The sequence below is a fragment of the Protopterus annectens genome, chromosome 17.part0, assembly GCF_019279795.1.
Source record: "Protopterus annectens isolate FY-2018-M chromosome 17.part0, PAN1.0, whole genome shotgun sequence".
Lineage (NCBI taxonomy): Eukaryota > Metazoa > Chordata > Ceratodontiformes > Protopteridae > Protopterus > Protopterus annectens.
The window spans coordinates 532417485-532441482 of NC_056751.1; the positions used below are offsets into that span (position 1 = coordinate 532417485).

The 23998-nt window shown below is 38.6% G+C and overlaps 1 protein-coding gene across 3 annotated transcripts in view; it reads left to right on the forward strand.

Moving 5' to 3' along the window:
* The window catches only part of LOC122791582 (sodium-dependent neutral amino acid transporter B(0)AT2-like), a 734235-nt gene extending 719682 nt beyond the window's left edge, over positions 1–14553 (forward strand). For all 3 annotated transcript variants that reach the window (XM_044059347.1, XM_044059350.1, XM_044059349.1), the window contains exon 14: positions 9246–14553. In XM_044059347.1, coding sequence (XP_043915282.1) covers positions 9246–9608 — 363 coding nt within the window. In that variant the 3' untranslated portion in view covers positions 9609–14553. The remainder of the gene's footprint in view (positions 1–9245) is intronic.
* The last annotated feature ends 9445 nt before the right edge of the window (positions 14554–23998 follow it).

Sequence of the window (23998 nt, forward strand, 5' to 3'; positions counted from 1 at the left end):
AGACTTCATTGGGGCACGGCTAGACACTTTGCAGATGAAGGTATTCTTAAATCCTGACAGGATCTTACACCTCAGGTGCCACATAGCGAACTCCAAGTCTCCAAAGGTGAGCGAGGTTCTCTGGGCTCTGGGCTCCATGGCTACCGCCATATCGATTCTCCCTTGTGCGCGCCTTCACATGCGGGTTCTTCAATGGACTCTGTCTGTTCAATGATCTTGGCTAGACCTGCCCATGGAATCTTCAATCAAGATCAGTCACATCTGCAGGACGTCTCTTCTTTGGTGGTTAAGTTCACCGGAGATATCAGAAGGACGCCCCTTCATGTCATCTCCAGTCCAAGCCACAGTGACCACAGACGCCTCCCAACTCGGGTTGGGGGGACACTGTTTGGGAAGGACAGTCCAAGGCATGTGGTCCCAGTCAGAGACCAAGTTGCACATAAATGTTCTAGAGATGAGGGCAGTGCTTTTAGCATTGGAAGCCTTTCATACTGACCTCCCTCTCGGATTGATTGCAATTCAGTCAGACAATATGTCGGTTGTCTGGTATATCAACAAGCGGGGGAGCCAGATCCTACCCCCTATGTCGCGAGGCCATGAGAGTGTGGGAATGGGCGATCTCCACCGGTCGGTTTCTGATAGATGCGCACATCCCAGGGTGCTCCAACATTTTGGCGGACAGATTGAGTCGGGCCATTCTGATGCCGTATGAGTGGTCTCTGAAACAGTAGCGGAGGACATCTTCCTTGCATGGGGTCAGCCTTGCTGCGATCTCTTCACATCTCCTTCCAACGCAAAGTGCATCGAGTTCTTCGCTCTGATTCCCCAGAGACGCTCTAGTCCATGCTTGGCCCCCCGGTCTTCTGTATGCTTATCCACCTTTGCCACTCATTCCGAAGTTTCTTCAGAAAGCTTGCCGACTGCAGTGCAAAGTTATCCTCATTGTCCTGTTCTGGCCTCGTCAGATTTGGTTCCCATTCCTTTGGTCTCAACTCTTAGCTCCCCCGTGGGTTCTGGATCCCTGCCCAGATCTAATCTCCCATACGTCGGGGGCCCGTCCGCCTGATCTGGGCAGCCTGAAGCTGACAGCCTGGTTGCTCCAGTTCCATTAATTGCCAGGACTCCCGGTATTTCATCCCCGGTAATTCCATTCTGGTGGCTTCTCTTAAAGACTCCACTAGGAAACTTTATTGCAGTAAATGGAAGCGCTTTTCTTTTGGGCCTCACAGAGAAAAGTAGATCCCTTTACAGCCCCTGTTCCAGCGGTGTTGGATTACCTGTCTGGCATTTTTCAGCAAGGAGCTAGTTCCTCCACGGTGAAAGTACAATTGGCAGCCATTTCCAGTTTTCATGTTGGTGAAGACAACATTGCCTTAGCCTCCTCTAGGCTGTGTAAGGCTTTTCTTAAAGGTACTTTTCTGTTACATCCACCTGTCAAGGATTCAGTGCCTCCTTGGGACCTTACTTTTGTTTTACAGGCATTGGTGGCTCCTCCTTTCGAACCTGCAGCTTCGGTGGACTTGAAATTTTTGTCCTGGAAGACCACTTTCCTAGTCGCCATTACATCTGCTAGGAGGGTTTCTGTGCTTCAAGCTCTGTCTGCTGTGCCTTCGTATTTGGTCTTCTACAAGGATAGGGTCTCTCTCCATACTAATCCTTCCTTCTTACCCAAAGTGGCATCTGAAGCAAACATAAACCAGTCCATTAATCTGCCCGTTTTCTTTCCTAACTTACAAAATAAAGGTGAATACAAACTCTATTTGTTAGATGTTCATAGACAGCTTTGTTTTTATCTTCATAGAATGAAGTCTTTCCGCAAGACTGACCAATTGTTTGTTTCCTTTTCCAAAGCATTTATGGGAAAAGCTATTTCTAAAGTTTCTTTGGCCAGATGGATCACTCTTTGTATTTCACATGCCTACAAAGCAAAAGGTTTATCTCCTCCTGGTATTGTTAAGGCTCACTCTACCAGGTCCATGGCGGCTTCTGCTGCTTTTTGGCCTAGGGTGCCTTTGGACGACATTTGTGCAGCAGCGACCTGGGCCAATTCACATACCTTCATTTCCCATTACAAATTAGATCTGATTTCTAGGGGTAGAGCATCTTTGGCTCTGCAGTGCTCAGGAATATCTTTCCATAAGTGCCTCCTAGGATTGGAGTAGCTGGGGACTCTGTCCCACAGGTTGCAGATAAAATGAAGTTAACTACTTCAGATAAAGAAGTTATGTATTCACCATAACGTTCCATCTGAGTAGTTATACTTCATTTTTCTGCAACATTCCCTCCATCTGCCCCCCCGGACCTTGTCCTGTCTTTTCAGGTTTGGTTCATTGGGCTGAGTTGCTTATGTTTTTAGTTGCAGCAAACTCGATCTGAGGGAAGATAGGAGATGGTAGGGTGTTATGGGTAAGGGGAGGAGCTCGGAGCTTGGAGCAGATGCTAGAAAAAAAGTTGCCAGCTCGCATCTGATACGGATCCGTATACCCACAGGTTGCAGAAAAATGAAGTGTAACTACTCAGATGAAACGTTATGGTGAGTACATAACTTCTTTTTTCCTCCCAGCTGGTGTTTGAATTGTTGATCAAACAGTCAATTCATCTTCCATCATTGTTTTTGAGGGCTGAATCCAGTAGGGTACATATGCTCCATATAGAATATGTTTGCTTATCAGTTATAGTTTTAGTTATGTAGTGTACTTAAGATCAGCTGTCCATCAAAGCTGAACTAGCTTATTTGCTAGACTTGCTAGCAGGTTTTACACCTAAACAAGGATGTGGGGGGTCTGGAAACTACAGCTTTAAATATTGAGCAAAATTGTGCTATTTGTATTGCAGATTGAGAAGTTTTTTAGCAGCTCACAGGACAAATTGTAGTAATTCATTGAAAATAAAACACTGTCTATCCTTACGGAGGTATTATAAGAAGCCAGTGACTTAAAACACATTCTCACTGTGTTTAAACTGAGATAAAAATGTGTTCTGTAATGGCTGGGTCATGTTATGGAGACACAAACTACATTCTGGAAATCAGGAGAGACTAAAAAAATGTCAGTCCAACAGTCCCTAGCCTTGACAGCCATTTTGAAGTCATAACAAATTAAAGTATAATAAACAGAGTGATTCTGATACAGTAGTATAGCACAGAATATCATGATATGAGACATGTATAGGTTCACCTAAAATGATGTAAACACAAAATAAAAAGTCTACATGAAAAATACATCAACTGCTTTATTTACATGTTTTAAGACAAAATCTTGGAGCATGCAAATAAAAAAAAAATACATGTAGATTGTTTGTTGTTTAGATATTTTATTTGTGTGAGATCACTGTAATACCATGGTTGTGGGATATGTACTTTTCCTGATATTGTGTGATCTCAGAGTTGTTTTTAGATTAGGTGGGTTGGGGGGGGGTGCCTCTTGTAAAAACATTGTTTTTTTTAATTTATTTTTTTGTTGTTGATGATTTTATAACATTTTTCATGTCAATGTTTTTGTGATTAGATCTTTTTATAACTTGGGTATATGTTGTTGTTGTTGTTGTTGTCTTTCGGCTTTTCCCGGTTAGGAGTCGCCACAGCGGAACTCCGGTCCGCTAATGATTGGCAGTAGATTTTCACAGTGTTGAGTTGCCAGCTCGACATCCAACCTTCAACGAAGGCACGCGTAATATAATACTAGTTTTAGGATGGGTTGTGATTCCCTGTAATATATTCAAGTCAGGCACATGTAGTGACTTACTGGCTGTCTTAAAACTAGGTTAGGAACTGGCAGTGATGTCATACACTCAGGTTGTGTGTGTGTGACATCACTGCCGTATACTCTGGTTGAGGACATGTGTTGACCTGTGTGTCATATACACAGATGCAGCAGAACAGTGATCCAAGTATTATTCATGTACCGCAATAACTTCAGACACCATGTAGTTCAAGCTTAAGAGGATGCTTAGAATCTAATGAGCACCCAAGCAATTTAAATAAGTGGCAACCAATATGAAGTAAGATTCTGTTATTGAATTAATTAGTGCAGCAAACTCATAAGAAGAAAGTTTTATCAAATCTCTGTTGAGTCTGTTTGGTGCCAACAGCTTGTATTTTTTAATTTCACCAATGGTAACTCCAAGTTGCTTCTTCTGCGGATAAGAAACAGATAACACAGTGACTCCAACAGCATCACTACCTCATGTGTGTACTTTTTTATAATATAAAGCTGTTGGATTAGTTTCAGCTCACCTTTTTTATTTCAGTTAGATGCTCAATCTTTTTAACCCTGAACCTACATGTATTCTGTCCAATGTACTATTTATAAAAAAAAATACAATTGCAAAAAGTAGCAAAACTGTAGAGTAACAGTCCCATGTAAAATGTCCACTGCTGTAGAATTTTACACTACTAATGTTAGCACCAAGTAGTTTTTTGCAACCAGACAGAATATTTTCCACATGCAGATGCCCCTAGCAGACCAGTAACTACCAAATTCTAGAAATGTCATTATTAGAAATTAGCAAATTTTGCTAAATTTCACTTTCTCTTGTAAGTAAAGTTACTCTCAATGGATTTAGCTCTCTTTATGCTGACACCTTAGTTACTGTCACCCAGTACTGAATTACTAATATTGGTGAGAAATTACTGTATGTTGTGACAAAGTATATTATTCCCCCTCGCCTCCGGTGAAGAATAAATTGCCAGTGGAAATTTCTTGGACAATGCCATAAACTGAACCATTTTCTGTCTGACAAGTATCTAACTGTTGGCTCTTATTGGCCTTTACCTCATGTCTTGCTTTGCCCGTTCAAAATCTGTATTTCTTGTTATATTTGTTCAAGTGTTATGGAGTTTACCATAGGGCAGTAAAGCAAGTTCATTAACACCTACCAGCAGTCAGTTGCTTAAGTGTTGCATTCCTGACTTTCAGCAGGCTGGATTACTATTACATAGCTGTGAGTTGGAGGGAACATTAAATGTGTGAAAAACTGTTGGCTGAGAAAGAAAAGCAGATTTTCACATTTCTTTATGTGTCTTACTAGCAGTAACTGAAGCTTGTTCATAAAATTGTTGTGTACATACACATGCGCGCGCACACACACACACACACACACACACACACACACACACACACACACACACACAGACACAGTGTCTTTACCTCTTTAGTAACAGTACCTCTTTGCCTGTCTTTATGGTAACCCACCATCGCCACTTATACCAAAAACACAACTACTACACACTCTTGAAATAAGATGTCTGTAATATTTTTGCCTGGTAGCCATGGCTAAAGCAGTTACCCTTTGAAAGACAGATGCCATCAGTTAATAAGTGACTGATTTGTGACATATACTGTTATAATAATAGATAAATCACCAGCCATAAACTGTTAAATTTGGACAGTGACATTCTTTATATAAAATTATTAAAGTAGGCAATTTAATGGGAAAAAACATATAAGTGCAGATACGTGATTGCAAAGAGGAATATAAAATAAAATATTTGAACAGGTAAATGGCAATGGAAAAACAGTCTGTTATCCAACGGATCTTTACTTACCACTGTCTGTAGATTTTTCTGTAATCTGTCCACCTCTGACTTTTAAGAACATTCAACATTTATAGAAGACTCACAGGCAATAAATTCCATTTAAGTACTCTCAGTCCAGAAAGTCAAGTGCACACTCCAGAGGTAAGGCACAGACTATATGACCTCAACAACTTCTCTCCAAACTTGACTCCCAGATTCTGTATGTTTGGTTTAGATTTCATATGTAAGCATGTATGGCATCCCAATTTTATAGAAAACTCTGCAGTCCATTTGTGGTTGTAGCTGTTGAAAGGAAGTGTCAGGCTTAGGAAGATAATGCAACGCTGCTGTTGTTTGTGCTTGCTTTAAATCAGTTGATAGATCTAATATTTTATACAAGAAAAACCATGCTTCCTATGCATTTTTTCCACATTTTATGTATTTTGCATATTGCAAGACTCACAGGTTTCACACAACGTTTACATCTCACATATTTGCAGAAAATAAATGAAAAATAGCAGTAGATCTTGTACATTTTTACATCTGTTTACTAAATCTTTACTAAAAGACAACTGTAAGTTTCACACAGCCTGCCCTAGTTGTCTTGATGTCTTTCCCACTTGAAAAAAAAAACAAAAAACAGAGGGTTAGAGGTAGAGAAATGACCCAACTAGAAATGTAGGAAGTATGCATGCCTGATTTTATAAATGTAACCTGAGTGAATCATACTGAATTACTCAGCTTTAGCAACAAAAATGACATAAGGAACAGTACAAGTGCTACTAAGAACAGATGTGTAGTCTTGCTCAGATGTTCTGCAGATAGTTTGTGAAAGCTGTTCTGATTTTTTTCCATATTGATAAATACTAAGGTTATGCAACAATAAACTGGTCTTCCTAGAAGCAACACATAAGACATACCATTACAGAATGTAGAGATTATGATTGCAACGGTTGTCATAAAGTTAACAAGCGCAACTCTTGCCACTGCCTTTGTTTTATAGGGAGGGTCTGCCTCTTCTATTCGCTGTCGTGTTGGTGCCCCTGTTGATAAGTTTATCGTGGAATTAGACAATGACATTGTGCAGAGTTATAACAAATGCACTTTACTCTGTGATCGAGGAGTATTACATGTTAAATGCCAAAGATTGAAACTACTTGTGACATGAAGTAAAGAATTCATAAAGTTGTACTTTAGCTAATCCAGAGTAACTCTGCCATCTGTTGTGCTAGTTACAGTAGCATCTTGAAATTTAATTTTTGTGGTATGCTCAGATGCAATGAATCTAGCACAGAATGCATTTATGTTTAGAAAGTCAGTAAAAACATTATCAGAGGAGATGGCATTACAAGATTGGATAAGCCAGCAGTCGTCTAAATAACATTGTAAGATAGCCACACTGGAATAAAAGACATTGGTGTGAATGTTGTACATAAACTCAGACTCAAAAGTAGCCCATAAACAAATCCACATAGGTGTAAGCAAATTATACCGCCATCGGTATCCCTTCGACCTGGCAGAAATGCTTATGGGGACAACAGCACAATTAGTCATATTAGTATCATTTGTAAAGTCATGGAACTCCTAAATAAAGTTGGCATTGGGCTGCAGTTCCTTGACCAAAATCAATTTGGCTTTAAAAAGGGTAAGGCCTGCCTACTGCATCTTGTGGCCTTCCTGGCTTTTGTTAAGACCTTAGCTACTATGCTACACTCTTTGACTTTGCTAAATATTATGCCCTGTATAACCTGCTGGTTAGCAAATTGGGTGACTGAGAGAACACACAAAGTGTGGGTTGATGTTACATTTTCTTGTAAAAGATGTATTACTAGTGGCATCTCACAAGGCTCCATATTGGGGTCCCCTCTTCTTATGCATATACTTCTCTGCTGTCCAAGCTGACATTAGGGGTCTGTGTCTGCAAAGAATGCTGATGGTTGCAGATTTAGTGCTGTCATTAATTTTCTAACTAATGCCCATTTCCTGCAAGAGGATTAAATCACACTGGTACATGGTACTGTAACCATGGATTTGAGCCCAGTGCTAAAAATGTAGTACAATGCTTTCTGGGAAACAAGAACAACACTGCACCTGACACATAAATGATACCCCACCATTGTTAGGGACTTGGGCACATTCATGCACAATGAGTTGTCATTTGACCACCATATGTCAACTTAAGAAATCATTCTTCCTGGCCTTACTGATTGCCAAGGGCATGTCATCCAGATACAAAGTAGTTATTGTCTGTCACTGCTCAGTCCTAAATCAGACCCATAGAAAATATAGTGCCCCTTTAGCATTTACCTGTCAAGGCACATCACCCAACTTGAAAGCTCACAATGCACCCTAACCAAGAAATTGATTAATATAAGATCCTGAAGTTACACAAGCAGCTAGGAGTCCTGTTACCTTTTTCTGTGTCTTACAAGGTTTTCAGTGATGACGGCTGCTTGGACTATGGAGCTATGGAAGAGCCAGTCCTGCTTAGCCTCTTGCACCTCTGAAAAACTGGAAATTCCACCCAAACCCATTCCAAGGACTTAAACCTACATCACAGTATAAAAAGGCCCAGTTTATGCAATATATAACTTCCAAAGTATCCTTCACCTATGGAACAAGCTCCCAGTCTAGGTCAAGCAAAGTAGCTCCATAGCCGTCTTTAAAGGCAGTCATGATGAGTGGTTGGGATCCATATATTCACCCCTAGGCTGTTTTGTCAGGCCCTTACAAGTTGAGGAAACAAACAGTTGATTTGCATTGGCTAGGCTTCCAATGGTCTAATGGTCCAACTGCCTACTAATAACTTGTAAACGTAAAATAATGTTATTATCTAAATCGTGACAGATGACATGCAATAAAATTGAGAAAATGTATCTGTATATGTATAAATTCACATTACTAGTATAAAACTTCAATTCCCTCTTCTACCTACTTATAGAAATAGATGTTCACAAGGACTCTTCTTCAGGAGTCACTATAAATCAGCCATTTCCCATCTGTATGTCATCCAGCAGCTGTAAAGTGATGGCTGTATCCCATCTTCTGGCTGGAACATGCAGCATAAAGTGTGAAAAGACCTGCACTAAGAATGTCAGAAAGTGCTACAGTAAGTCAGCCGCAACCAGTAACTACTGCAGAACTAACAGTGTCTAAATCTTTGGGGTTTGGTGTGTTCAGCAATAGGTTGGCAGGCCATTAGTGTAGATAGAACATTCCTGCTGACTGTGAGGCCACTAGTGTAGATATGACATTCCTGTTGACTGTGAACTCCACAGAGAAATAAATACTATCCCTACCTGTTACTGGTTTTAGAGTGCTACACTATACTGTCACAATGTACCTTTGGTCAAAACTGTCACTTTCACAAAAATTGGATGGACATGATAAAGTATTTTGTGCATGGGCTTCTTCTGTACCCAACTTATAAATCATCTATGGGAAAAGGAAGTGGTGACATTGACCAAATGATTCAAAAGAACTTTTTGATGGTCTTGTTTAGCAGAAACAGCTTCAAAAAACGTTATGATCTTCTTTTTAGGTACTTGTGAAATAATGAAGTCAGTAATTATTAGTTTTTCTGCTTGAGTAGAACTGAAGTAAGAAAATAATGGTAATATGTCTTGTTTTCAGTGATTGCGGTCTCATTGTAACATTCAGTGTTCTATCCTTACGAAGTTTAAAACAAGAAACAGCTTTTCATTTCTATCTCTGCTTTTTGTCTTTGCAGGCAGAGGAGGTAACACGGGCATATCCACCCCTGGCTGTTGCCCTTCTACTTGGCCTTATAGCGCTTGCTTTCCTTCCCATTCCAGTCATGTTCTTCCAAAGGCTCATTCAGGAGAGGATGGAGACGAGGGACGCTGGCATATATGCGCAGTGCAGTACCAGAGATGAGTCAGCCGTTCAGATGGAGGACATTACAATAGATGGCACTGGTCTCAAAGCAGATGGATACAGCTTAGTAGGAGCTGATGCATGTGATGAGGAGGAGGAGAACCAGAACCTGTTGTTGCAAGAGGATGAGTGCTGTGAAGAAAAAGGCAACAGCAGTATAAATGCAACTAACATTAATGATACAACAGCAACATAGCTGCAATTAGCCATGCTGATAGAAGAGCAGCTTAGCTGTAGTTAACCAGGGTAATACAAATGCGGCTAACCAGGAGGTTGGAGAAAGTCAGCAACTCAGATTTCTAAATCAGGATCGGACAGAATCATGCAGTAACTTTTTTTTTTTCCGGACCTTCCATGGAAGTACAGGACGTGTTATAAAAAGTCACACCTAAGACATGTAAAAGTACATTTTATGCAAGATAAAAGGAATTTGTCAGAATGTTTACATTTGTGAGACAAAAAGTATTGCAACTGCATAGTGCCAGAATGGCACTGATGGTGAAGCTCCAGGTGAAATGTGTATAGTCTGGGTTAATTACCTGTGCTATTTATTTATGTACCTTTGGAGAGAATCAGACAAGTTCCATTCTGCATATTGGTGACAGCTGTCTGTTGTAAGAACAGATTACAGACCTTAACAAATTGGTAGCTACCTCTCTACTGGGTTAGTTCTTATTCAGTGGATTTTATAATAAGCTGTAATATATCTTTAGACTGACTATATTACTGAGTGGCGGTGCCACACTGTGCCAAGGCATTTTTGCTTCCATTAGAATATATGTCATTGTTTTATTGGCTAACATCATCAGAATTTATGCCACTGTGTCACTGGTTAACATGCTTCCATATATGTACACTTTTAAAATGATACACACAAAGACTGTCAGTTTTATCCTTCACATGTGGGAATACTTTCAGGAATCGGACTTCATCTGTCTTCTTGGTGGGTATGCATTAGATTTCATGGCTGCCATGTTATCACATAACTTGCAACGTCAGAAGAAGAACAAAACATTGTAAAGTGTTAAAAAAGCAGTGCCATTTGCTACCTTTGCAGTACTTTGTTTTGAAAGCTTGTCTGTCTCATCTATAACATGGAATGGTTGCTTACTAGAATTTAATAGAAATGCACCATTACAGTAGTCTTTGATATTAATTTAAATTTTGGTAGTGACCTTTGACTCTTGGAGTGAGGTAACTATAAATATCTGTGTTTCATTAGGGCACAGCCATACATACTATTTAACTGCTATAATTCATAGTATTTAGATTTTTGGTCTATATATAAGTTGACGTTGCCTGGATCTGCCAGTGTTTTAAAATTTTAAGTATTATATCATTGAATTAGCCACGTGGTGGAATAATTGTTACGCATAGTACGACAGTACCTACCACTCTGACCTTGTACTATTATTTTTAAAGACCACCAGTGTCCTGTTTCTTGTTGAAAACGTGGTAACTACTATTGTCCATCATAGATTACTGGAAGTATCAAAGCACACCCTTTTCCAGGTGTCTGTAGGCAAAACTGATACAGTCTGTCAGATAATCGTCCCTCTCCAACCTTTTATCTCTTTTTGTAACTTACTTTTTACAGTATTTTAATGTCTGCCAATGAGTTTGGACCAGGAAATTGTGTTCCTTTGAAGATAACTTAATAGCCATCTCCTTGATAATTGGAACTCAGTATAGGTTTAAAAAGAAAATGTTTTATATTTAGAACCCTGCTACTGCTTTCTGGAATGTTGACACATTTCAGGTGATTTGCTTTACTAGTAACCACATCATATTGGCACTCGTCTTATCTTTAGTTGCAGTCCCTGAAATTCTAGACTGTGTACTGTATAAGATCTGGTAAGATGAAGTTCATCTTTGGTAATCAGTAGGAACTTACCACCACAGCCATTAGAACTACTTGGTAGACAAATATTTCCCAAGTGGGCAGACACTCATCTTTCCCATCATGAACCACACAGTCTTTCCTGTCTCTCTGTGTCTGTCTCTCCATTTCTTCCCACATGAAAGCGTTGTATCAGAAGAAATTATCCCAGCTTGCCCTGTTGTTATAACTTGAAGGAAAGTGTATGGTGCAGGTTGTGACTTATTATTTTTGTTTGAGTAGCAGAAAGTTTTCCTTTCCTTTTTCAGAAACTTTGTTTGGGAGGGGTTGTCCTTCACTTTATACTATTCAGTTAGTTTCAGAATGTGCCTGCACTTGGGCCGTTCACCACCCCAGTGGCTGCAGTCAGCACTTTTGTAGCACTTAGAATCTTCTCCCAACAACAGTCATTGTACCATATGATTTGGATTTAATAAAATAGCCAAAGTCATCATGAAGCCTTGGAGAAGTTCCTTTTCTCTCAATAGATTACAATTACAGTTATAATAGATGGCACTGGTCTCAAAGCAGATGGATACAGCTTAGTAGGAGCTGATGCATGTGATGAAGAGGAGGAGAACCAGAACCTGTTGTTGCAAGAGGATGACTGCTGTGAAGAAAAAGGCAACAGCAGTATAAATGCAACTAACATTAATGATACAACAGCAACATAGCTGCAATTAGCCATGCTGCTAGAAGAGCAGCTTAGCTGTAGTTAACCAGGGTAATACAAATGCGGCTAACCAGGAGGTAGGAGAAAGTCAGCAACTCAGATTTCTAATCAGGATCGGACAGAATCATGCAGTAACTTTTTTTTTCCGGACCTTCCATGGAAGTACAGGACGTGTTATAAAAAGTCACACCTAAGACATGTAAAAGTACATTTTATGCAAGATAAAAGGAATTTGTCAGAATGTTTACATTTGTGAGACAAAAAGTATTGCAACTGCATAGTGCCAGAATGGCATTGATGGTGAAGCTCCAGGTGAAATGTGTATAGTCTGGGTTAATTACCTGTGCTATTTATTTATGTACCTTTGGAGAGAATCAGACAAGTTCCATTCTGCATATTGGTGACAGCTGTCTGTTGTAAGAACAGATTACAGACCTTAACAAATTGGTAGCTACCTCTCTACTGGGTTAGTTCTTATTCAGTGGATTTTATAATAAGCTGTAATATATCTTTAGACTGACTATATTACTGAGTGGCGGTGCCACACTGTGCCAAGGCATTTTTGCTTCCATTAGAATATATGTCATTGTTTTACTGGCTAACATCATCAGAATTTATGCCACTGTGTCACTAGTTAACATGCTTCCATATATGTACAGTTTTAAAATGATACACACAAAGACTGTCAGTTTTATCCTTCACATGTGGGAATACTTTCAGGAATCGGACTTCATCTGTCTTCTTGGTGGGTATGCATTAGATTTCATGGCTGCCATGTTATCACATAACTTGCAACGTCAGAAGAAGAACAAAACATTGTAAAGTGTTAAAAAAGCAGTGCCATTTGCTACCTTTGCAGTACTTTGTTTTGAAAGCTTGTCTGCCTCATCTATAACATGGAATGGTTGCTTACTAGAATTTAATAGAAATGCACCATTACAGTAGTTTTTGATATTAATTTAAATTTTGGTAGTGACCTTTGACTCTTGGAGTGAGGTAACTATAAATATCTGTGTTTCATTAGGGCACAGCCATACATACTATTTAACTGCTATAATTCATAGTATTTAGATTTTTGGTCTATATATATGTTGACGTTGCCTGGATCTGCCAGTGTTTTAAAATTTTAAGTATTATATCATTGAATTAGCCACGTGGTGGAATAATTGTTACGCATAATACGACAGTACCTACCACTCTGACCTTGTACTATTATTTTTAAAGACCACCAGTGTCCTGTTTCTTGTTGAAAACGTGGTAACTACTATTGTTCATCATAGATTACTGGAAGTATCAAAGCACACCCTTTTCCAGGTCTCTGTAGGCAAAACTGATACAGTCTGTCAGATAATCGCCCCTCTCCAACCTTTTATTTCTTTTATAACTTACTTTTTACAGTATTTTAATGTCTGCCAATGAGTTTGGACCAGGAAATTGTGTTCCTTTGAAGATAACTTAATAGCCATCTCCTTGATAATTGGAACTCAGTATAGATTTAAAAAGAAAATGTTTTATATTTTTAACTCTGCTACTGCTTTCTGGAATGTTGACACATTTCAGGTGATTTGTTTTACTAGTAACCACATCATATTGGCACTCGTCTTCTATTTAGTTGCAGTCCCTGAAATTCTAGACTGTGTACTGTATAAGATCTGGTAAGATGAAGTTCATCTTTGGTAATCAGTAGGAACTTACCACCACAGGCATTAGAACTACTTGGTAGGCAAATATTTCCCAAGTGGGCAGACACTCATCTTTCCCATCATGAACCACACAGTCTTTCCTGTCTCTCTGTGTCTGTCTCTCCATTTCTTCCCACATGAAAGCATTGTATCAGAAGAAATTATCCCAGCTTGCCCTGTTATAACTTGAAGGGAAGTGTATGGTGCAGGTTGTGACTTATTATTTTTGTTTGAGTAGCAGAAAGTTTTCCTTTCCTTTTTCAGAAACTTTGTTTGGGGGGGGGGGGTTGTCCTTCACTTTATACTATTCAGTTATTTTCAAAATGTGGCTGCACTTGGGCCATTCACCACTCCAGTGGCTGCAGTCAGCACTTTTGTAGCACTTAGGATCTTCTCCCAACACCAGTCATTGTACCATATGATTTGGATTTAATAAAATAGCCAAAGTCATCATGAAGCCTTGGAGAAGTTCCTTTTCTCTCAATAGCTTTCTGATCTTCAGAAGAAGGCATTTTGCACCTCAGAACCCATCTCTTGCCCTCTGAAAAGTCTGTAGAAAGTCTACCATATTATTCTATAATCCGGCTTAGTCATCCCTTCTTTGGTGGACGACCACCAAGATGCCACCAAAACAGCTTTCGAAGATGCTGAAGTTGTCCCCTGTGACCAATAAGCAAACGATATTTTCCTCCCTCTGAGGGAGTGTTAGGTTTGGACAAAGACTCCCTAAGCCAGTCTTGACTATGTCAGTATCAGCCTTTCTAGATTTTCCTCCACTCAAAGCTTCAGTTGTTTATTCTCTAGATGCAGAATCCAGAGCTGTGCTTCTGCCACCTTGTCTCTATCAGCACCCGGTTACTTAATCCATTTGCTGTATTTCCAGAGGTATGTGCCCAGTGATCTGCAACAAATAAGAGAATAGTTGCTGGAGGATCTTTTAAAAGAGATAGTTGCTGGAGGATCTTTTAAAAGAGATCAGGACACAAACAACCACTTCTTCTAGTCTTAGCACAATCATGGTCTTTGGCCTACAATACTGCTGGAAGGACTGCTAGACCATTAGCCTTCAGAGCTGCCATATACTGGCAATGGCTGATACACTATACTGGCCTTTCTAGACTCACTTTTACAGGACTCTGATGTTTAACCCTGAAGTTAAGCATCTTAAAAGTAAGAAACAAGGGTAAACCCTCAGTGCTGTTGCTGTTAAGTGTTTCCCTTCACAACATATCTTTTGTAGAATGTGGACAAGGTAACATCAGATGTGGTTCCATTGTGACATACAGCAATAACAGCAAAGTGATAATAGAAAAAAAAACTGTCTCTAGTCTGGATCCAAGCAAAGTTGTGGGCTGAGGGGCTGGAATCTCTGATATCCCTCAGGAAGATATTGTCTGTCTCAGGATCAGTTGGGGAAATCCTGACTCAGTGGTTAACTATAACCCATAGGAGGCAGTCAATAGAGGCTCTCCCTTTGTATCCCAGGATTCAGAAAAATCTCCAGGAATAAATGGGCAGAGGAGATTAAAAACAAAAGTTACTTATTCCTCTTCCACTTTTTCTTCCATCAATAGATTCCGTTATTGTTTTTGATAGGCATACTACTGCATCAGAGGTCAATAACAACGAAATAGGTGCAAAAGCTTCCTGACAAAAGAAACATCCAGGATGTCGCACATGGCTAGAAAGGCTTAGGATACTGTTTTGTATTCTTTTTAGTGCCCAAGTAAACTAAGGACCTCACATTCATCCTAGATTTCAGCAGCTGAAACACAACTGCCCCCCCCCCCCATAGTAACCAATGTAACACTTCTTGCCTGAACAACTGTTTTTTTTTGTTTTCCTGTTTCATTACAGGGTGCTGTAGTTTAGCAGAGAGTCTCTGCTCCTGCTGTTCCTGTCCCTGAAGATGACAGTGAGCTTTATGAAATCTTAGGTTCTTCCAGGGCAGAATCTTAATTTCATCAGTGTTTGATTCGGCACAGCAGTTTCTCAAGCATTCGTCTTCCGTGACAGGTTGCTGTTCTGCAGCAAATGGTCTAGCTGTGAAAACATGCCTGAAGGCCCTGAGTTTAGCACCCTTGTCAGTTTTATGGTACCTCATGCCAGGTTCAGTATGTGAGCTTTCCAGTGGACTCACTGGTTTTGGTGGTTCCAGTATTTTGATTCTGTTGGTTATCCCATCTAGCTATCCAAAACATTTATCCTGGTGTTTGGGTCTAGCAAGATTTTTACACAGGAAACCATTTTCAACCCCTGGCTTTGTTGGAGAGGGATAGAGAGTCCAGGAGGGCTATTTACACATTAGTGTCTTAGACATGAGTCCTTTCTAGTTTTTCAGGACATTCCAGTCATTCAGACTACATGATTGTAGTCCAATATATCAACAAATGATGGGGATGCCTGGACTTTCCTTCTGCAGTAGGCATGCAGATCCCTTTGATGATTCTCATTGCAAGGGAGCCCATTTCACTAGAAGACAGATAATAGTGTATCGCTCAGCCAGTGACCGTTTAATTCATTAATTAATTTTACATTTGTTTACTGGGATGATCGACTGGGACAGTGCCCATTTTCAGTGGAGGCCTAGGGAGAAAAGCTCCAGTCTAAGCTTACATACAGGTTATCACAAGGCTTAGGATACTGTTTTGTATTCTTTTTAGTGCCCAAGTAAACTAAGGACCTCACATTCATCCTAGATTTCAGCAGCTGAAACACAACTGCCCCCCCCCCCATAGTAACCAATGTAACACTTCTTGCCTGAACAACTGTTTTTTTTTGTTTTCCTGTTTCATTACAGGGTGCTGTAGTTTAGCAGAGAGTCTCTGCTCCTGCTGTTCCTGTCCCTGAAGATGACAGTGAGCTTTATGAAAGCTTAGGTTCTTCCAGGGCAGAATCTTAATTTCATCAGTGTTTGATTCGGCACAGCAGTTTCTCAAGCATTCGTCTTCCATGACAGGTTGCTGTTCTGCAGCAAATGGTCTAGCTGTGAAAACATGCCTGAAGGCCCTGAGTTTAGCACCCTTGTCAGTTTTATGGTACCTCATGCCAGGTTCAGTATGTGAGCTTTCCAGTGGACTCACTGGTTTTGGTGGTTCCAGTATTTTGATTCTGTTGGTTATCCCATCTAGCTATCCAAAACATTTATCCTGGTGTTTGGGTCTAGCAAGATTTTTACACAGGAAACCATTTTCAACCCCTGGCTTTGTTGGAGAGGGATAGAGAGTCCAGGAGGGCTATTTACACATTAGTGTCTTAGACATGAGTCCTTTCTAGTTTTTCAGGACATTCCAGTCATTCAGACTACATGATTGTAGTCCAATATATCAACAAATGATGGGGATGCCTGGACTTTCCTTCTGCAGTAGGCATGCAGATCCCTTTGATGATTCTCATTGCAAGGGAGCCCATTTCACTAGAAGACAGATAATAGTGTATCGCTCAGCCAGTGACCGTTTAATTCATTAATTAATTTTACATTTGTTTACTGGGATGATCGACTGGGACAGTGCCCATTTTCAGTGGAGGCCTAGGGAGAAAAGCTCCAGTCTAAGCTTACATACAGGTTATCACAAGTCATAGAAATTATAAACAAAATTTACAAAAAAATGAATGTTAACACATTTACAGGATAAAAATGTAAAAACAAAAGTATATACATAGTATCAAATAGAACATACTTGAAACACTCGAATATAGACAAATATATGGTTTCATTTATATATGTGGAAGAACATAACATTAGTTAGGAAATTAAGCAGGGAGAATCACTTAAGCAAAGTAGTGCATCACTAGCAATACTTCCGTGGTGAAAGTTGCAGGTAGAAATGTAACTACTTATAGAGAAGTAGTGTTGTTAGAAGGGATATGTTAACAGTTAGTAAGTACAGCCAAACTGTATAAGTAATGCTAAGTTAATAATTAACCTGGAGTATTACATGTGCAAAGCCACGATTCAAATAAGTGTCTTTTGAGAGATATTTTGAAATGATCAGGATTGCTTATGGATCTAATACTATGTGGAAGGATATTCCAATTTTTAGTAACAAAGTTAGAGTAAAGAGAGTTGCCTGCTGTATTGGATACTTTGGGTACTTGGAGTATGTCTTAGTTCAGTATTCAGCATCCTTCCTTCTCAGAATTCACTTTACTGCACCACTATGCTCTTCTTCTGTATCATCACCTTAGATTATTTGCAATTTGCAGCAATGACTTGGCCTTACCCAAGTACATTTATGAGATACTATAAGCTGAGCATTTTTTTCCAATTCCAGATCTGCTTTTAGGGCAATTGTCACCACTGGTGTGTCCTCATAAGGGTGGCAACCCAGGAGGAATAGCTGGGGACTGTGTCTTTCTTCTTACCAAAGAATGATCTCTTCTTATTATATATGACAGTTATGTACTTAACATAATGATCACTGTTAAGAAGATAGTCCATCTCCAGTAACATACTTTCTCAAAATCCCCTACATTTTACTTTTTCTGACTCTGCTTTCTCCACTCCTCAGTCTCTTCTGCTGCTTTTCCCCCTAAATGTCCAAAATGAACCCCTGAAATGGAGAGAGAAAGAGAGAGCGAGATGGTGGGGCTGTGTGATGGATAATGGGAAAGGACTGGAGGTGTCTGTCAGCCTGGAAAAGTGTTATCTGCCAAGCAGTCCTAATGCCTGCAGCATAACTCCTATTGGTTACTGAAGATGGGTCATCTTCTTAAAAATCTGATACTATTATAAGTACATAATTTTCAGTTCATTATTACAGAAGGTAAAGATCAGATTTGCTTTGTCATTCAGGTTACACATATAATGTGCCTTTATCCAGGGTGATGCAAAATATGTGCAGTTAAACCAATGACAGTTCATTGGCTTCAAGTATTGAGCATCTGTTCAAATGTTTACTCTTCAACAGCTTTGTCATTAGAAATAGCCTGAGAGTGAGTTTATCAGCAACTTATTCTATCGTGATTATTGCGGGCTATCATCTCTTTTGTTGGAGTTGTTGGTCAAGTGTGATACTTGAGTTTGTCTTAAGGAAACATGCCAGATGTGCACAGAAAAGTAGCCACTATCAACTGGTACATTCTTCTATCCTGCTTCCGCCTTACATTGTTACATTACTTGTATGTTATGGAGACTGTTTCCAGCATGCATTTTACCTTCACAAATGGCTTCTTTACAAAGCTTCTGCTAGGGCATATGAAGTCATAAATTCCTAATGAAAATGTAAGAAGAGTGTTAAGTCTAATACCTGTAGGGTTACCACCTTTTCAAATGCCCAAAGTGGGACATTTTTGGTACAAACGTCAGATTTTGCAGGCCAAAACATACCCATGGCCAGTACAAAGGACAGAACTTCACTTTTTTGTGTAAATAAAAGCTTATTCTTGTAGCATTTTAATTGCTTATTCTGTTTCTTATAACATTTAGGTGTCACAGATACATAATAGCTGTTTTATGCAACTATTACATAAAATATATTAAATAATTTTGTCCTAAAATCTCAGGACATTTGCCATTTTTACAATTTTTTGGCAGGACACAACTGCCCAAAGAGGGACTGTCCCTCGCAAAGTGGGACAGGTGGTAACCCTAAATACCTGCAATTCATCTCACATTAGGTGTTAAAACTTTCACTAGGTTTTATTTCAATTTGACAAATAGCAGATATTTTGTTTTTAAGTGTGTAGAATACAAATTTTACTTAATCAAAAAAGTAAGAGCATGGCAAGTGATCTACAAATGTGACTTGCAAAAACTATAAAATTAGAAAGCTTTTAAATTTAAAATAGAAAGCAGTACAGTGACTGTACCACTGTATTTAGAAAAATGTTTTTTGTTAGGAAACTGCAGTTACCATTATTATGATGTAGTGACAGTTGTGTTGCAGCTGTTATCAAACATATAAGATAGGGGTTAGTGCCTCAGATGATGTCTAAGTTGACTGCCATGGAAATGGTGACCATTTTATAAATGCTGTTATGAAAAGAAGAAATTAACTCATTGATGGAGGAAATGGTTGCAGCCTTGTATTTGCTCTCCCAGTTTTTATCAAACTAGGAAATCAAATAATCTAAATAAAACCTTTACATATGCATGTGAACTTAGTTGAAAGGATGATTTTGGACCTTCATTATACAACTAATGGATCTATTTACAGACTGCCATGGACAGCACCAAGAAAAAAAACGTGAATGACCGTCTGGTGGCACCCCTTTTAATCACTTTCAGCTCTGTCTGCAGCAGTCTAACCCACTAACCTAATTAAATCTACTGTGAAAGGCAAAACCCTGAAAAATTGTATGGGGAAGTTTAGCTTCTAGTATGTTTGCTCTTACAGCTAATCAGGTGCACTTTTGACCTACTTCCAAAGCCCTGCACTGTGTGTCCTGATCTGCTTTTATGAATTGCAGTTCTGTGTGAACTTCAGGCATACTTAATGTTAAAATATACCATCTTGCAATTAGTATGACCTTTTTAGTGTAGGGATGTCCAATTATGGCTACTCAGCCTCCCACCCCCATTAGCTTAACCTGACCTGCTCATCTTTTTACATGTCATTCTGATTGAGCCCTACCAAAGCAGCCTGACTCCATTTGTTGTAAATATTTGCTTCCCAGTAGACTACCCCACCCCTGTTACTGTATCTTCATACACTAAGATACTTACCAGGGCTCTGGTTTCCCCTGCCTTGAAAATAGCTTCCTCAGCTGCAAGAGCCCAGATGGCTTGTCCCTGTCAAGGATAGGGTAGGACTTTTGGACATAATTTCATAAGTAAACAAGTGGCATAGGGGTTAGAGAAAATTACTTTTGCCATACATTTAATGCACACTTTTACCAAATTAGGTCATATGAAAAACCATGAGATATGAATTGAGTCAAGCTTGGAATGATGATATTTGGCCTTCATTATTCAACTCACTGGCTGTCTTAACAGGCATCCATAGGCAAGACCCAGTGAATAATCATGCATCATTCCAACTGTACTCCTTCTATCTACTCCAGTGCCTCTCTTTTACCACAAGGGGAAGTCTAGTTGATGACATTCAGCAAGTACCTCACCAGATCAGATCCTCAAATATTTTTTTATAAATTTAGTACAAAGTCTGTAATACCCTTATTTAAGAGGTATACCTTTTGATATCTGTTTTAAGACAGGGTGCAAAAATAACAGCTTTCGTTTACAGTCATTCACCATTGCAGTAATCCATTCAGTGTTTTCTTGAACTTCTCAGTTGTAAGAGCCTTTGTATGGGCTCAAACCATATAAAGTAGTAATAGTTTGCATTTATACCTCAGGTATATTACACTTTTTGTTGATGTTAGCAGAAACACTTCTACTCTTTTGCCAGGTAATTGTAATCACTTCTCACAAACACTTAGCAAATAGGTTGGAGAACATCAGGAGAGCAGATTCACACAAAATGAGGTAGTGCTTACACTCTACAGGGCTCTGATCAGAGACTACGCCTTGAGTACTGTGCTCAGGTCTGGAGGCTATATCAGGCTTCCCTGGTGTGCTCTTTTTATCTTCTGCCATCATTTGCACCATACAAGCGGATAATAGAGCAGAGTTCTAAACTGGAGCACTAAGACACAGATATGAGGTAACCATTTGTAATGTTAGAAACTGCATCGCCAAATTCCATCCTATAGAAACTGAATGCCAAAAATCCAAACATACATATACTAAGTTGAGATTACAAACTAGTCTTGACATTTCAAAAGGAAGCCAGATACAAGGCTCATAATAACTTGAAAGATACTTATTCTGAAATTATGGTCAGTTATGTGAGCCTTCCAAACCTTAAGTAATATACTTGTCAGGATGGGAGAAAACAGAGTGAAATAGTTTTGAAGCTCCATATGGCACATAGTGTTGGAGCTGAAACAATTTGAGTTATATGGTACTGCATATTGTACTGACAGGCCTCAGTGAAGCCAGTTACCATGGAGCTGTTTATTTTCTTAACAAAATGTAGTTAGTATGGTGTGATGTGACAGGCAAGAAGGCACAGATATAATGCACCCTCTGTTCCTTGTGTCACTGTAGCAGTTATATTTCCAGGCTTTAGCAGTGTTTCTTCAACCAATAAATCCCTACTCATGTAGCTTGAACCCAATACCATGCCACAGCCTATGTTTTTTTTTCTACTAGAAAAGCTTCACTGAACAAAGTAAATGTGTATGCAGCCTTTAGCTTAGACAAAATCTGTACAGTAAAGAAAGTATCTTCAGTGCAACTAAAATTAAAGACTCCCTGACCCATGTGCAGAAATGTGAAAAGGTGTTGTGGACAGATTTATTGTTTATTTATTGACATTTGTTTTACTGGGAAAGTCTGATTGGGTGTGATTCCCATTTTCACCAAAGGCCTGGGGAAAGAAGCTCCACAATAGTACAGTTTAACAATATTTTTCTTAGTTCAGCATATTGCAGTACATTGTTAAATTTCAAACAAAAGTATGTGGTACACAGAACAAATGTGTACAAAAGAATATCTGTCACTTCATTCAGCTATCTCCCAGAAGTGAGCACCATTGCATTTCACTCAGAAGTGGTTATCAATCACAGCCCAATCTTCCTTGCAGCTTTCTACTTTCACATTTAAACTGTTCTATGAAAAATACTGTCCCACATTGAAATACAAATATTTAGTAAAAATCTTCATATAGCCTTTATACAATGGAAGACAGGAACATAACTTTTTAAAGATCTCTATTCAGCCTTAATATTGGAGGAATGAGTTTTAGTAGTATCATGCCAGACAACTAGAATCACCTTTTGCATAACCTTAGGAAAATAACAGGCAAAACTAACTTCAACCAAAAGGTGATTCAGACAAGTGCAGTGGTACGTCATTTTTGGTATGTAATAACATATCTAAAAATGACCTACAGCTGCACTTGTTTCATAAACATAGTATATGTACTCTTGTCTTCAGCATGAGGCTATAAGCCTATATTGTACAGTACTGTAGTGAAAAAAGAGAGCGCAATTAATGTAATCCTTAACAATAACCTGTAAGTAGCCAGATTTGTATATATGTAAGCGTATTACATTTTTTTTTATTTTCCTAGACAGTACTAGTAGACGTGTTAAATTATTTTTAGTACTAGTAAACATGTTAAATTATTTTAAGTGTCTTCAAGTGTATGTTCCAAGGTCTAGCTGTATGTTAAGAGACGCTTAAGAATTTTTTCTCAAAAGTCTGAATCACATGTGTACTATATTCTGTATTGTTTTGAAATATTCTGGACTACTGTTTTTGCAAATGCTGTTATGCCCACTGTCTAAAAAGGGTCCAAGGATCAACTCACCTACCAGATCCAGTAAATAAATAAAATGCCCACAAGTTAGATGATGCAGAGTGAGCCACTGAAAGTGAATTCATTAGCTTTCTATTCAGATATCTTTCTATTTTTTAAATTTTTTATTACATTTTAAACCAGTGTGAAATTACAATATACATTTTGCAATACATAACAATCAAATAAGAAACAAATAAAACTATATACAGGATCCACATCATAAATGTACATTGAACAAAAACCATTAAAACTTTTCCAGTAAGTCTCTAAGTTTTTGCCAAGGCAAATGTTTTTGTCTGATATTTGATGTTCTGTTATGCACAGTTTGTTATTCCTTATTGCATACATTTTTATGCTAAGCAGATAAGTTCAGTAAAGGAGAGGATATTTTTATTTTTTCCAATTTATTGTGATGACTTTCCTGGTAATGGCCAGAATGGACCAAAGGAGAGGCACTTGTGTTTTTGGTATGGAGTCTGGAATTGGGCATTAAATAAAATCAAAGAATTTATGACAGTACAATTTTCTGACCAAAATGCTTTAACAAAGTTTCTGAATTCTACCCAAAATGGAACAGTCATTTTGCACACTATAACCATGTGAAGCCAATTTTCATCTGAAACCTCACCACACCTCCAGCATTTTATTTTCTCTTTTTTTGTAAATCAGGGCAATTTTATGTAGTGTTAAAAAGCTTCTATGTAAATACTTCCAAGTAAAAAGTATCCAATAGATTGACAAGGTGGTATTACTTACAGACTTCAAAACTAATTTTTTATTAATTTCTGAAGAAAGTTTTATTGTTAATTTTTGTTAAATAATCCCAATAAGACGAATCAAAGACAATAAATTCAGCTCTTAAGATCTTATACATTTTTGATAGACAAGACTTATTTTTGATCATATCACTATTAATTTTAAAGAAAAATTCTAAAATTTTTGGTATAGGTTTTGCATTTATATTTAATGGTATTTGTAGTTTATTATTAACAAATTCCCTAAAAATGTGTATATGTATCCAGCTATTTTCTTTATATTATA